The 12,931-nt window shown below is 40.5% G+C and overlaps 1 protein-coding gene across 1 annotated transcript in view; it reads left to right on the forward strand.

The window, feature by feature from the left end:
* dst (dystonin) overlaps window positions 1–12,931 on the forward strand; it is a 93,117-nt gene that overhangs the window by 30,499 nt on the left and 49,687 nt on the right. The window contains 19 exon segments of the mRNA XM_029449250.1: window positions 73–234; window positions 492–596; window positions 765–860; window positions 950–1,075; window positions 1,178–1,330; window positions 1,431–1,585; window positions 1,725–1,851; window positions 1,978–2,161; window positions 2,809–2,966; window positions 3,049–3,227; window positions 3,336–3,474; window positions 3,563–3,756; window positions 3,841–4,003; window positions 4,109–4,192; window positions 4,329–4,436; window positions 4,527–4,625; window positions 10,917–11,063; window positions 12,477–12,565; window positions 12,652–12,760. Coding sequence (XP_029305110.1) covers window positions 73–234; window positions 492–596; window positions 765–860; window positions 950–1,075; window positions 1,178–1,330; window positions 1,431–1,585; window positions 1,725–1,851; window positions 1,978–2,161; window positions 2,809–2,966; window positions 3,049–3,227; window positions 3,336–3,474; window positions 3,563–3,756; window positions 3,841–4,003; window positions 4,109–4,192; window positions 4,329–4,436; window positions 4,527–4,625; window positions 10,917–11,063; window positions 12,477–12,565; window positions 12,652–12,760 — 2,577 coding nt within the window.

A 12,931-nucleotide genomic window follows, 5' to 3' on the forward strand; every position in this document is an offset into this window, starting at 1 on the left:
ACAGTCATAATCTAAAACTTGTGCCGCTACAAATGCTAGAAGTTATTTATGTGCGTGTTTTGCTCCTTTCAGAGCTGTTCAAGAGAGCGACAAAGCCACCTGGAAAGCCTGCATGACTTTGTGTCGAAGGCAACTCAGGAGCTCATCTGGCTGAATGAGAAGGAGGAGGAGGAAGTTGCATTTGACTGGAGTGATCGTAACGGCAACATCTCCAAGAAACGAGACTACCATGCTGTATGTTGTGCATGTATTGTTTTTAAACTGTGGCTTGTTCAGACAGCTCTGTTGGGTGTATAGGTTTGGCTATGTGACAGCTGCATTCATTTGATAAAACAATAATCCCAGTGAAGGGATTTGTGTATTGTTGTTTGAACTATTAACTTCATGCTCAGCTCTGTGAGACAGGATATGGGATTGTGTTAGAGGATGGAGTGACTGGGTCTTTGCCACGGCTGGATGCCAGAGATACTCAGCTTAATGTCTTTAAACAGGACCTGATGAGGGAGCTGGATGAAAAGGAGGAAGTGATCAAGTCTGTGCAGGACAAGGCAGAACGTCTTATGCACAAGAACCACCCTGCGAGGCTCACTATAGAAGTAAGCCCTGTGTGGTTTATTTTGTTCTGCATACTCAGCTCTGCGGTCAGTATGTCAGTAGCGTCTCCACCCTGCATACCGCTCCCGCAATGATTAAGAGATTGTGAAGTCTTTTCCTGCTATTACACCTGGATGTTGTGTCTTATTTCTGTGTTGTCTCCCTTCCAGGCATACAAGGCTGCCATGCAGACACAGTGGAGCTGGATCTTACAGCTCTGCTCATGTGTAGAACAGCATCTCAAAGAGAACGCTGTTTATTTTGAGGTGAGTCGCTGCCTATTTCTCAGTCAATATAGCGAAGTGCATTTGTTTTTTCTCTTCCAGTTATTCCTCATTATTTCCCCCCTGTGCAGTTTTTCAGTGATGCCAAAGAGTCCCTGGACTACCTTAAGAGCCTGCAGGATGCCATTAAGAGAAAATACAGCTGTGATCGAACAAGCAGCCTACACAGGCTGGAGGATCTCATTCAGGAGTCCATGGTAAACTGATGGAAATAAATGAAGTGTGTGTTCATGTTGAGATAGTTTGCAAATAAAAATAAAGAAAATAACTTTTTTTTCTTTGGTACGGTGTGTCCCTAGGATGAGAAAGAGCAGCTTCTTCAGTACCGCAGCACTGTAGCTGGGTTAGTGGGCAGGGCCAAGAATATTGTGCAGCTCAGGCCCAGGAACCCTGAAAGCCCCATGAGATCCTCCATCCCTGTCAAAGCCATCTGTGATTATCGTCAGATAGAGGTATGCAGAGGCCCTCTACGCCATATCACACCGCATATCATCTGTTCATTTTCAATCCTTATCGTAAATCCATGCTGTGTCTTTCTCACGACTCTCTCAGATTACCATTTATAAAGAGGATGAGTGTGTGTTGGCCAGTAACTCTCACCGGGCCAAGTGGAAAGTCATCAACACAGCAGGGAACGAGGCCATGGTGCCCTCTGTCTGTTTCACTGTGCCTCCACCCAACAAAGAGGCTGTTGATATGGTTTCCAGGTGAGATGCTACGCTTTATGTGTCCCGTCATTCTAAATATAGTTTATTCTTGAGTTCAAAGGACTGTTACGGAATGCATAAGCTCTTGTGACCTGACTTTGGTGAGATAAATGATTTATGCCTCTTGCTTTTCCTGCAGAACTGAGCAGTTATACCAGAATGTCCTGGCACTCTGGCACCACTCACACATCAACATGAAGAGTGTGGTGTCTTGGCATTATCTAATGGCTGATATAAGAGCCATCCACAACTGGAATGTGGCCTCAGTATGTTTTTATGTTTTTCCTTTTTATCCATCAAACTTTTAAACACCAGCTCATGATCATTTATGATAATCAGGCAATTTATGCAAATTGCAGGTTTGTCTCATTCCCACTTTTCTTTCTCTGCAGATAAAGACCATGTTACCAGGTGAGCATCAGCAGGTCTTGAGCAACCTGCAGTCCCACTTCGACGAGTTCCTGGAAGACCGCGAGGAGTCTGAGGTCTTCACAGTGGCAGACTGTGCCCAGCTAGAAAGAGACGTTGCGGCCTGCAAGGAGTACTACCAGGAACTACTCAGATCTGCAGAAAGAGGCAAGGCTCAGACTCCCTTTATGTCCCTCCCAGCAAGGAGCTGCTGGTGTACATTGAACGCGAGGGAAACACATGGCTCTTTAAGCCTTTAAACCTTAAATGAATGCCTTTTGGAATGATGTTTTCTAGAGTTTCTAAAGAGATTGTTGGCTCTGCTGTGAATGAAAAGCAAACACTGGGATGATGTTAATATGTAGTTATGAAAAATACACAATGTTGTGATGTTATAAAGGAAACAAATTTGTATACAAAGACATATACATATATGCCCTTTCCCGTTTTATAGAATAAGTTCTCATCTTATTAAAAAACATTTTCCTATCTTGTATATGACTTCACTTTAGCAGTGTCATGGATTTAGTTAGGTCTTACTCAGCCTTATACTTTGATAATGATGCCACCTAGAGGTGCTTTTGTGTGCTCTCGGTTAGTGTGTGTGAGACTACATGTAGGTTTAACATTGTTAACGTTGTTAAATTAATATGGTATTGCCCATAAAATAGTTGTTCTTTTTAAAATTTAAGCCAATGTTTACAATGGCTTTAAAAAAAAAGAAGGTTTTAATTAAATACAACAGAACAGTTTTGTAGAACATATTTTATTCTTCTTGTGATTATTTGTACCCATTATATTTTTCTGATGAACAGAGGAACACGAGGAGTCGGTGTACAATCATTACATCTCAGAGATACGCAACTTCCGGATGCATCTGGAGGCCCATGAAGAACATCTGATCAGGCAACTCCGCACACCGCTGGAGAGGGACGACCTGGAGCAGAGTCTGCAGCGCATCACAGAACATGAGGTACACGTCTGCCTATCAATAATCGTTTCACATATTCAAGAATTTACTGGTGTTTACTGATTTCCTACATGCCACCTTGCAGAAGAAGACAGCGGAGTTGAATAAACTGAAGGAGGACCTTGACGTTATGAAGGAGAAGTGTGAGCTGTTCATCAGACAGGCTGCAGGTTCTCCTTCTGTGCCGACGCTTTCCTCTGAACTCACCGTCCTCGTTCAGAGCATGAGCCAAGTGTACTCCATGTCTTCCATTTATATGGACAAGTAAGTTGCCATTATCTAGAAGTAGTCATGGTGGCATTTAGATATTTTACTAGTAATATAATTGCATTAAAAGTACCTGAATTAAAAGCATGTTTCCCTGTGTTGCAGACTGAAGAAGGTGAGCTTAGTGGTGAGGCACAGCCAGAGTGCAGAGACGCTTGTTAAGGCCTACGAATCCAAACTCTATGAGGAAGATGCCATGAACTCTGACGTCAAGTCCATCGAGACAGTCATTTCAACACTTAAGGTAAATGCACCGTTTGATTCAACATTTCACCAACATTGGCAGCGCTTTTAATTCAATTTTGAGTAACCACTCCTCCTTATGATCCTAGCAATGGCGGACAGAGATTGACGAGAAGCAGGAGGTGTTCCATGACATGGAGGATGAGCTGCAGAAAGCGCGCGTCATCAGCGACCGCATGTTTAAGGCCCATAACGAGCGTGACTTTGACCTCGACTGGCACAAGGAGAAAGCTGATCAGCTGAGCGAGAGATGGCAGAACATTCACTCCCAGATTGATAGCAGGTTAGTGATAATTACTTCTATAACGAGCCATTTACGAATGTAAAGTGTAAGCATTGATCGTTGACGTTACTCGTTTGATTTCAGGCTTCGGGACCTGGATGGTATCGGCAAATCTCTGAAACACTACAGAGACTCCTACAGTAGTCTTGATGAATGGGTTAGAGAAATGGAAGCAGCGCAGCTAAACGCCCAAGAAAACAAACCAGAAGATAGCAAGGCACTGGCTGAGCTGTTAAACAAACAGAAGGTAGTACAAGAGTTAACTTATTCACAATAGGATAAAGACATATATATATATATATATATATATATATATATATATATATATATATGAAATGTCTGTGTTTTTCAGGTCCTTGTTGCTGAAATTGAACAAAAACAGGGCAGAATTGATGAGTGTCAGAAGTACTCAGAGCAGTACTCATCCGCCATTAAGGTGAGCTAATTGATCTTAGTTTCATTTCTCTGATTTATGAATTTGGCAGCTGGGCAATGCCCAAGATATGATCTTGGGCATTGTTGTAGGTTAGAAAGAAACAATGTTGTCAACATCCAGATAAATCTGTTTTTAGGATTATGAACTTCAGCTGATGACGTTCAGAGCGATGGTCGACTCCCAACACAAATCCCCTCTCAAGAAACGGAAGATGCAGAGCTGTTCTGATGCCATTCAGCAGGAGGTAAACTATTATTTAACTTTGGTAGGACAGAAATGTGTGCTCTCTGCAGACTATATCTCAATAAAACACTTGTTTTTCTTAATTTCACAGTTTATGGATCTCCGAACCCGCTACACTGCTCTTGTGACTCTCATGACTCAGTATGTGAAGTTTGCCAGTGAAACACTGAAGAGAACTGAAGACGAGGAGGTGAGAGATCCATATGTTCAATACTTCCTGGCTTTCTGCATTTACAGGAGCTTATGCAGCACATTTTAGACTTTTGGGGCTATGTGGACGCCTAAACTTTCTATACCTGTTTAGCTTTACCTTCTTATCTTTGCATGATTCCTTGGTCTTCTGTTTTGCATCAACATATTTCACTGCCTCACTGAGAAGTAGTGAATCATGAAATAATGTAACAAACTCTGTATTCCCCTTGAGTTCTTGATTTCCACCGAGGGTTGTTTCTCTTCATATATGTTCAGCTCATCACAAGTAAAGACATTTGCTTCATTTTCAAAAAGAAGCAAACAAACTGTGTGGATGCGGTGCATGTCTGCATGTACGAGAAGTCCTTATTGCTGGTGACGGTGACCTGCTGGGAGGAGAGAGCTTTTTTATTCTTTGGCAGATATTCTTTCTTATTCAGCCTTACTGTGGGAAATAAAGCCTCTCCAGGAGTTTATGTAGAATTTTGTAATGCTGCCAAAGGTGCAGTGATAACATCAGTGCTATTAAGATAATCTTAAATAAATCTAACATCTTGTTGTTAAATGTGGTTTTTAACCATCTACAATAGTTCTGGCTAACCAACTAAAAAGTCAAGCAAGTCTTGAAATTGCAAATTCCTGGAGAGATTGTTTAATATGGCTGCAGCACTCTGGCAAGAAGTACAATAATCATGCAATTTATTCTACAATATCTTATTAAACACAAAACAGTGGATGACTTATTCTTTTGCATTTATAGAGCAAAAAGGCTTTTGAGATTGCAGAGAATACAAAAAGGACAGAGAGCGTGGAGCTCCAAAAAGCTGCAGGGGAAGTAGAGATTAGCCAACTTAAGCAACGGGCCCAGGAACAGGAGGCTTTGCTGGTGGCAAGAGAAGCACAGCTGGAAAAGTTTGAAGGAGAAGTACAGACTCAACAGAAGACAATTGATGATCTAACCTTTCAGAAATCACAGCTGGAGCATGACGTTAATCAGCATTGCAGCAAGTTAGAAATAGCGGTAAAAGACAAAGCTGCCAGTGAGCAGGAATTAAGTCACACAAAACAGTTAATTGAGCAGTCAGAGGCCAAGTGGTCTTTGGCTCAGAAGAAACTAGATGACCTCCTAAAGAAAACTAATGATGATCAAGATCTTAAGAAACAGAGCCCCAAACTTCAGAGAAAAATAATCTTGGAGGAAGGTATTGAGGAACAGGTGCAAAATCAAGTCCATGCTAAAGAAGATGATCTGGCTCAGCAGCCTTTGGCATCAGACAGTCAGCCGGCAGTCGATGTTGAGCCTGAATCATCTGTCGTCAGAGAAAATGACAGCAGGATGGCAGATGTCCTGCAGCAGAAAGTAGAGGAACTAGTCCTGATCCAGAAAAGAGCAGAAGTGGCTGAGGAGAAAGCTCAAAGTTATAAAAAGCTGTTGGATGACAGCAATAATAGACTGAAGAAACTTCAGATGGACATGGAAACTGAGAGGATCAACATGAGACAGAAATCAGAGGATCTTCAACAGGAAGCACTGTACATGAGGAAATCCACCAATGAGCTTCAAGGGGAAATCAGATCACTCCAGAGAGCAAAATCTTCATTGGAACAAAATGCCTTTTTCCAAAGCACCGAAGTTGAAGGCCTTAAAGAGCAGTTGAAGATCACCCAAGGAGATCTGCATAAGAAAAGCTCCACGGAGCAGGAAAATATTCACAAGATTAACAACTTAGAAGAAGAGGTATCTTCCAAGCAGGCAGTAGTAGATCAACTGAAGTTCAAATGCAATGAGCTGACAAGGATACATGTCTCATCTGACAGTGATATTAGAGGTCTTCAGATGCAAACAGAGTCATTAGAAAAAGACAGATCATTTTCTGAACAAAAGATCAAGTCTTTCAAGAGAGAGATAGAGAGCTGGACACAGCAGCTTCAAACAGTTAAGGAAGACAACAAATTAGTGAAGAGATCTGAGCAGGCGTCGCAGCTCCAGTGTAAAAACCTCGAAGCAGAACTTCAGAAAAGTGAATTAGTTGCTTCTCTATTGCAGAAAAGGGTAGATGAGTTAATACAAATAAATATGGAGATGGAAAAAAATCTAAAGAACGTAAGAGCTAATCTCGATCAGGTGACAATGGAAATTGACAACAAGGATCAGCAAATTAAAATCTTCAAGTTTCAGGCAGAGGGCACAAAATCACAGGTTAGAATTATTGAAGAGGAGCTAAATAGGAAATCTCAGACCTCCCATGACCTTCAAATGAAACTGCAGGATTACAGTGAGGAGGTAAGGAAAACGACTGAACTGCAGCAGAAAATCCAAACACTTAATTCAAAAATGGCCAATTATGAGAAAGAAATAACAACTCTGAAGTCAGAAGTGAAGTCGGTGTTTGCCGAGAAGAATTCTACAAATCAAGAGATCCACATGCAAAATGCTGAATTTAATGATTTGAACATTCTGCTAAAGAACAGAAATGTAGAATTGCAAAAAGAATCTGCAGAGAGTCAAAAACATCTTAATAAAGTTAAAGCATTAGAAGACGAGCTTTTCAAACATAAGCACAGTATTACAGGGTTAACCAGTAGCTCAGAGAAAATGACAGAAAACCTAAAGCAGGAGATGTATAACCTTCAGAACGACAAGAGAGCAGCAGACAGAAATGTAGAGAACTTGAATGTTAAACTCTCAGAGCTCAGCTCTTCCCTACAAAGAACTAAAGATGATTTGTTGAAGGAGACCAGAGAAAGAAAAGTCAAAGAATCCAAAATATTGCAGATGGAGACTGAGCTTCAGAAAAATAAAGTAACAATGAAAGAAGTAATGTCGAGTTCTGACAAATCCCGATCGAATCTGCAGCATGAACATACAATCCTTAAGAGGGAGAAAGCTGAGGAGCTTCAGAAAAGCATCTCATTTAGATCTGAAGTCAGAATGCTGAAAGAAAATCTACAGCATGCCCAAAAAGAAGCTGAACAAAAGCAAAAAGAAAACTCCGTCCTTCAGCTGAAGTCCCAGCAGATGGAAGAACAACTCAATAAGTGCACGAAAATGCTAGAGGAGTTGAAAAGTAAACTAGAACTTCAGAAAGAGGGCTATGAGAGGCAGTTGTTGCTAGTGCAGACTGAAATAGAGAAAAAACTAATTTTACTTCAGTCTGAAATCACAAGTGAAAGTGGGAAGTCAAAACATAGCGCAGGCTTAGCAGAGATGTTAAACAAGTATTTCAAACAAGACGTCAAACAGATAAAATCAGTGCATCAAACCACCGTGGAAACAAAGCACCAATCGGACCAACTGCTGAAAATGCAGATCAAAATGGACAAACTGCAGCAGGAAAGAACAACGCTTGAAAATGACCTCTTAAAGGCAAAATCACAAACTGTCAAACTTGAGGATGACAGACTTAAACTCACCTCAAAAGTAAGCGCTTTACAAAGCCTTTGCAATGAACAGTCCAATGAGTCAGCTAAGGTGACAGATAGTGAGTGGAAACTGACGCTGAAGGAAAATGAAGCGAGATCTCTTCGGGAACAAATCGAGTCGTACGTCAAAGAGGTTAAAAGTCTTCAGGAAAAGCTTTTGACGCTCGGGGTCAGGATGAAGGCTGAAAACTACGGGATAAACAAACAGGAAGTTCTTAAAACCAGTCGTCACTATGTGAAAGACAACGAGGCTGCTTCGTTGAGGACAGAACATAGGCAGAAGATGGTGCCCTCGTATGAAAGTGCAAAATACAGCCTGGAGGACGAGTTTCTCAAAATGAAAGTTTCCTCCGAGGTAAGGATGAAGTTAGTTCAGGAGAATATACATTTTGATAAGAAATAAAGTATATTTAAATGTAATACAGTTTTACTAAGTGTTTATTGTTTGCTACTTATTAAACTATCTATTTAACAATTGTAGTTATCTGTAACAGTGAACTGCAGTCGTTTATAACTTCTTCCAATGTCGCATCTACAGCTGGCAACAGTGGAGAAAGAAAATATTCTTAAAGGACTGGAACAAGATAAAATGGAAGTCACTCTCAGCCAAAGTCTTCATGATTCATCCACAAAGAAAACCTTGAATTACTCTACTTATCAAAGTCCCACTCTTGTACAGAAAGACATGCAATATGTGGCCAATAAGAGCCAAATCAAAGCTGATGAACCCATGACTGTGACAACACATGGATACATGGCACTGTGTGGACTAACAGACCAACGGCCAAATGAAACACACAGCATCACCAAGACAAGAACATATCAGATCAAACAAGCATGTGAAACTGTAAACACATCAGATGGTGAGGGAAAACTGTATTCAACTTCCCAAAACCTCCCAGATCTCAAAGGCAGCACAAGTATTCAAAACTTAATCAAGTTCAAGCTATTGGACGAAGATGTTTTGCCGAAGTTTGAGATGGGTCTGATCACAATGGAAGAGCTGCAAGCATCGCTCGCTCTATATGCCGGCAAACCAACTTCTATTGCTGGAATTTATGTGGAGTCAAGTAAGAAGAAGATATCCTTCCTAGAAGCTGCTGAGAAGGGCTTCTTAGCAAAGACGTACGCTCTTGAGTTCCTGGAGGCTCAGGCTGCAACCGGAAGCCTTACAGATTTGTCCACAGGGCAAACGCACTCAGTTGCTGAAGCTCTGGAGAGAGGTATTATAGAGACAGGCCTGAAAGATAAATTGATAGAAGCTCAGAAAGCTGTTAGTGGCTACATCCATGCTGGCAAAAAGTTGTCTGTGTTTCAGGCAATGGAGGAAAGGATTCTCGATAGATACAAAGGCAAGAAGATCCTTGAGGTCCAGATGGCCACTGGTGGACTGATCAACCCAGAGATTAGTGTCAGGGTGCCAGCTAGCATTGCCATTGATCAGGGTCTTTTGAACAAAGAGACTCTACAGAGTCTGTACGATCCAGTCTGTAACCCCAAAGGTTTCCACAACCCTGACAGTGGACAGAAAGCATACTACTCTGAAATACTGAAGACGTGCCTTTATGACATCGATGGTGGCGTGTTTCTCTTCCCATTTGGTGAGAAACATCTCACAAACAACTCTCCTACGAGTACTCATAGTGTGTCTGTTGTCAGCAGCAGCTGTGGCATCGAAATGTCAGCGTATGAAGCATTCAAGGGGAGACACATTGACAAGAGGACCTATCTGTTTCTGTCACAGCAGGAAAGTGAATGGCAGGAAACTTCCGTAACTGACGCCAATGGAAGCCAACTTCACATCATTACTGATGTCAAAAGTGGCCGACAACTGTGTCTAGAGTCCGCTCTGAGTCAGAGGTTTCTTGAAATATGTGAGCTTGAAAGCTATCACAGTGGGCTTCTGAGCATCTACGAGATTGCCGACATCATATTTTCAAGAATGGTGGTCGTAGAAGATATTAACAGCCCCATTGCTGGTCTCTGGGACGTCACTCGGAGGAAGAGGCTGTCAGTGCTTCAGGGTTTTCAACAGGGCTTTACTGATAGAGCCACTGCCTCGAGGCTGTTGGAGGCCCAAGCCTGCACTGGAGGTATTTGCGACCCCTCTTCAGGGGAGAAAGTAAATCTCTCGGAGGCTCTCAAAAGAGGTCTTCTGGATGAGGCATTGAATCATCAGCTCCAACAGTTTGAGCAGGCATTTAATGGCATCGTTCACCCCAAGACTTCAAAGACTTTGTTTATCACCCAGGCTGTTCAGGAAAATCTCCTCCCAAAGGATGCCAGTCTCCGCTGCATCGAATTCCAGCTCCTGACTGGAGGATTGATAAACCCTGACACACATGACAGAGTCTCCCTCGAGGAAGTCATTCAGAGCGGCCTTGTTGACAAAGGTACTGCCTCAGTTCTCAAAGATGAGGTGTTCCACACTAAAAGCCTCACCTGTCCAAAGACCAAGAGAAGAATAACGTTCAGGGAGGCACTTGAAAGAAGTGTGTACGACTGCCACACGGGGTTAAGGTTGCTGGAGGCTACAAAAATTCATGGTTATGGAGCCAAATCAACATTTCATTATGTTTGTGCATATAAGTAATAAACATTTGTAAATGTATGCTTGTCCATAGCATAAAAGCCAAAGCTGCACTGTTTGGTGTTACCTTGACTTTGCTATTTTTGGTATACACACATATTTTACTACAGTGGTTGATGCAACTAACAATTGTTCTTAATCCTAGGTGTTTTTAGTCTTGTAAATGTATTTTGGCAATGCACCTCCCTTTTTAGGATTCGCCCTCCAGTGTTTTTGTTTATTTCTTTGTGACAAAGTTAACAATCTTGTCAAAACCCCCATCTGTTTTAATTGTAGAGATCTGTTGATGAGGAGAAGAGAGAGCATGGTGATAAAGTTAGCAAACTATTGCACTGGATGTCCAATGTGAATCAGACCCCGAACAATGATGGGAATGCTTTGCAAGATAGCAATGCCAACACAGACGCTTCTAATAGGCCCCAGGTAAATAATGTGTATTGGTTTTGGTGTTTTCTGGTGTGTCCTGTTTTAAAACCCTGCCAAACATTTGCTGTACATGAGAGAATGCTTTGGTTTAACGGTGACAAGTATTTTTCTAATCAAAATGATATTGCAGCTGTCACAGTGTATGATTTCTAATAAAAACACACTGTTTACTTTATGATTCATGTATTCCATATATGTTACACTATAGTGGTTGTAATTACTTTATCATATCCCCTGTACATAAAAAGATTGATACTTTTATGGATTTCATAATATATTTGATTATTTCAATCACCTCCAACAAATTCAATAACATCAAAAGTTGCACAAGCACTCACCCCACATGACAACTTCAGTGACTAATATATTATATCAGCCCAACGTGTAATTGAAATATCAAAATACATTTCTGAATGTGTGTCCCTCTGTGTCCAAGAAAACATGCATTATACTGTATACGGTCCAAAGCTGACATTATTCAAGTGGAATTTGAATTTTCCCTTATGTGAACTGTATATCTCACTAGCATTGTAATTATAACAGAAAAGTGCTGAGAAGTAGTTTAGTGATCCTGAAGGGATGGCTGTCTTTGAAGGTTTGAAAGAGTTTATTATATCCAATGTAATAGAATAGAAAAGAGAATAGACCGATACATTACAGCAGTTAAGTCTATCATTACACATATACTATAGTAACTTGCCAAACATTTGAGCATTGACTTGTTTTACAGGTTGCTTATTATTATTATTATTATTATTATTAATAATATAATAATAATAATAATAATAATAATACTAATAATAATGACTTACGGTATGAAGAGGTTGTTTTACATTTCTGTTCAGATCAGTAAATAAATTTGAGCTAAACTTATTTAAACAGTTTTAAAGCATCCAGCCAATTATTCCAGATTGTTCACACTCCATTCAATATATCTAATATATGAAATGTGCACAATATATAATTCAAACTTCCAATTCAAACAATTACAATGTAATAATGCCAGCTTTGGACCTTATTTATTTTGCAAATTATGAAACCATCTCTCAGTGTTTCCAATATTCCATCCCTCCATGTAAGGGAGTGAAATAATGCACAATGCTGTGAAATACAACAATACCACAAATTACAGCCTCGAAAATGACAAACAGTTTAATCACTTTGACACATTCTTTTAAAGTTCATATTTAATGCAATGGTTTTCTATTGGATTGCATTGTTTTGGATTTATATTCAATCTAGTCACTGGAGTGTTTTGTGTCCCTGTTTACTATAATCATATTGGTGACCATAATATATTATATTAAATGTATGTATTATAATAACAACTCAAAGATTAGTCATACAAAAGTAAAGAAGAGTCATTGTACTGCATATAAAGTATTAATATGCCATTGTGTGATGTTCTAGGTGTCAGTCGAGGAAATGGTCACTAAGAAGGAACAAATTGCAGAAGCACTGAGAGCAACGCAAATGATGCTGACCAAACACAGTGACAAGTAAGTGGAGCTACCGTGACCGACATGCACAATACTTTGTCCACTGTTTAAAGTCTCAGCCTCATTCTTTGTATTTTGTCTTACAGAATGACAGAGGAGGAAAGAGAAAAGGCCCAGGAGCAGCTGAAGATGCTGAATCGGGCCTACAGTGAACTCTCCCAGCACTGTTCAGATCAGACCACCTCTGCAGAAGAGGTTTGACAATAGTCTGTTTCTTCTATTGAGTGGTTTGCATTTGTGTCTGTTAGAAAACAGCACCACCTCATGTTCAACTGCATGACTAACCTTTTTCCTCTTCTCCTTAGTACAGTATGAGCAGTTTGCATCTCTCTTTTTATTCTCTTCCATTAGGGACAAAAAAACAAA

The sequence above is a fragment of the Cottoperca gobio genome, chromosome 15, assembly GCF_900634415.1.
Source record: "Cottoperca gobio chromosome 15, fCotGob3.1, whole genome shotgun sequence".
Classification (NCBI taxonomy): domain Eukaryota; kingdom Metazoa; phylum Chordata; class Actinopteri; order Perciformes; family Bovichtidae; genus Cottoperca; species Cottoperca gobio.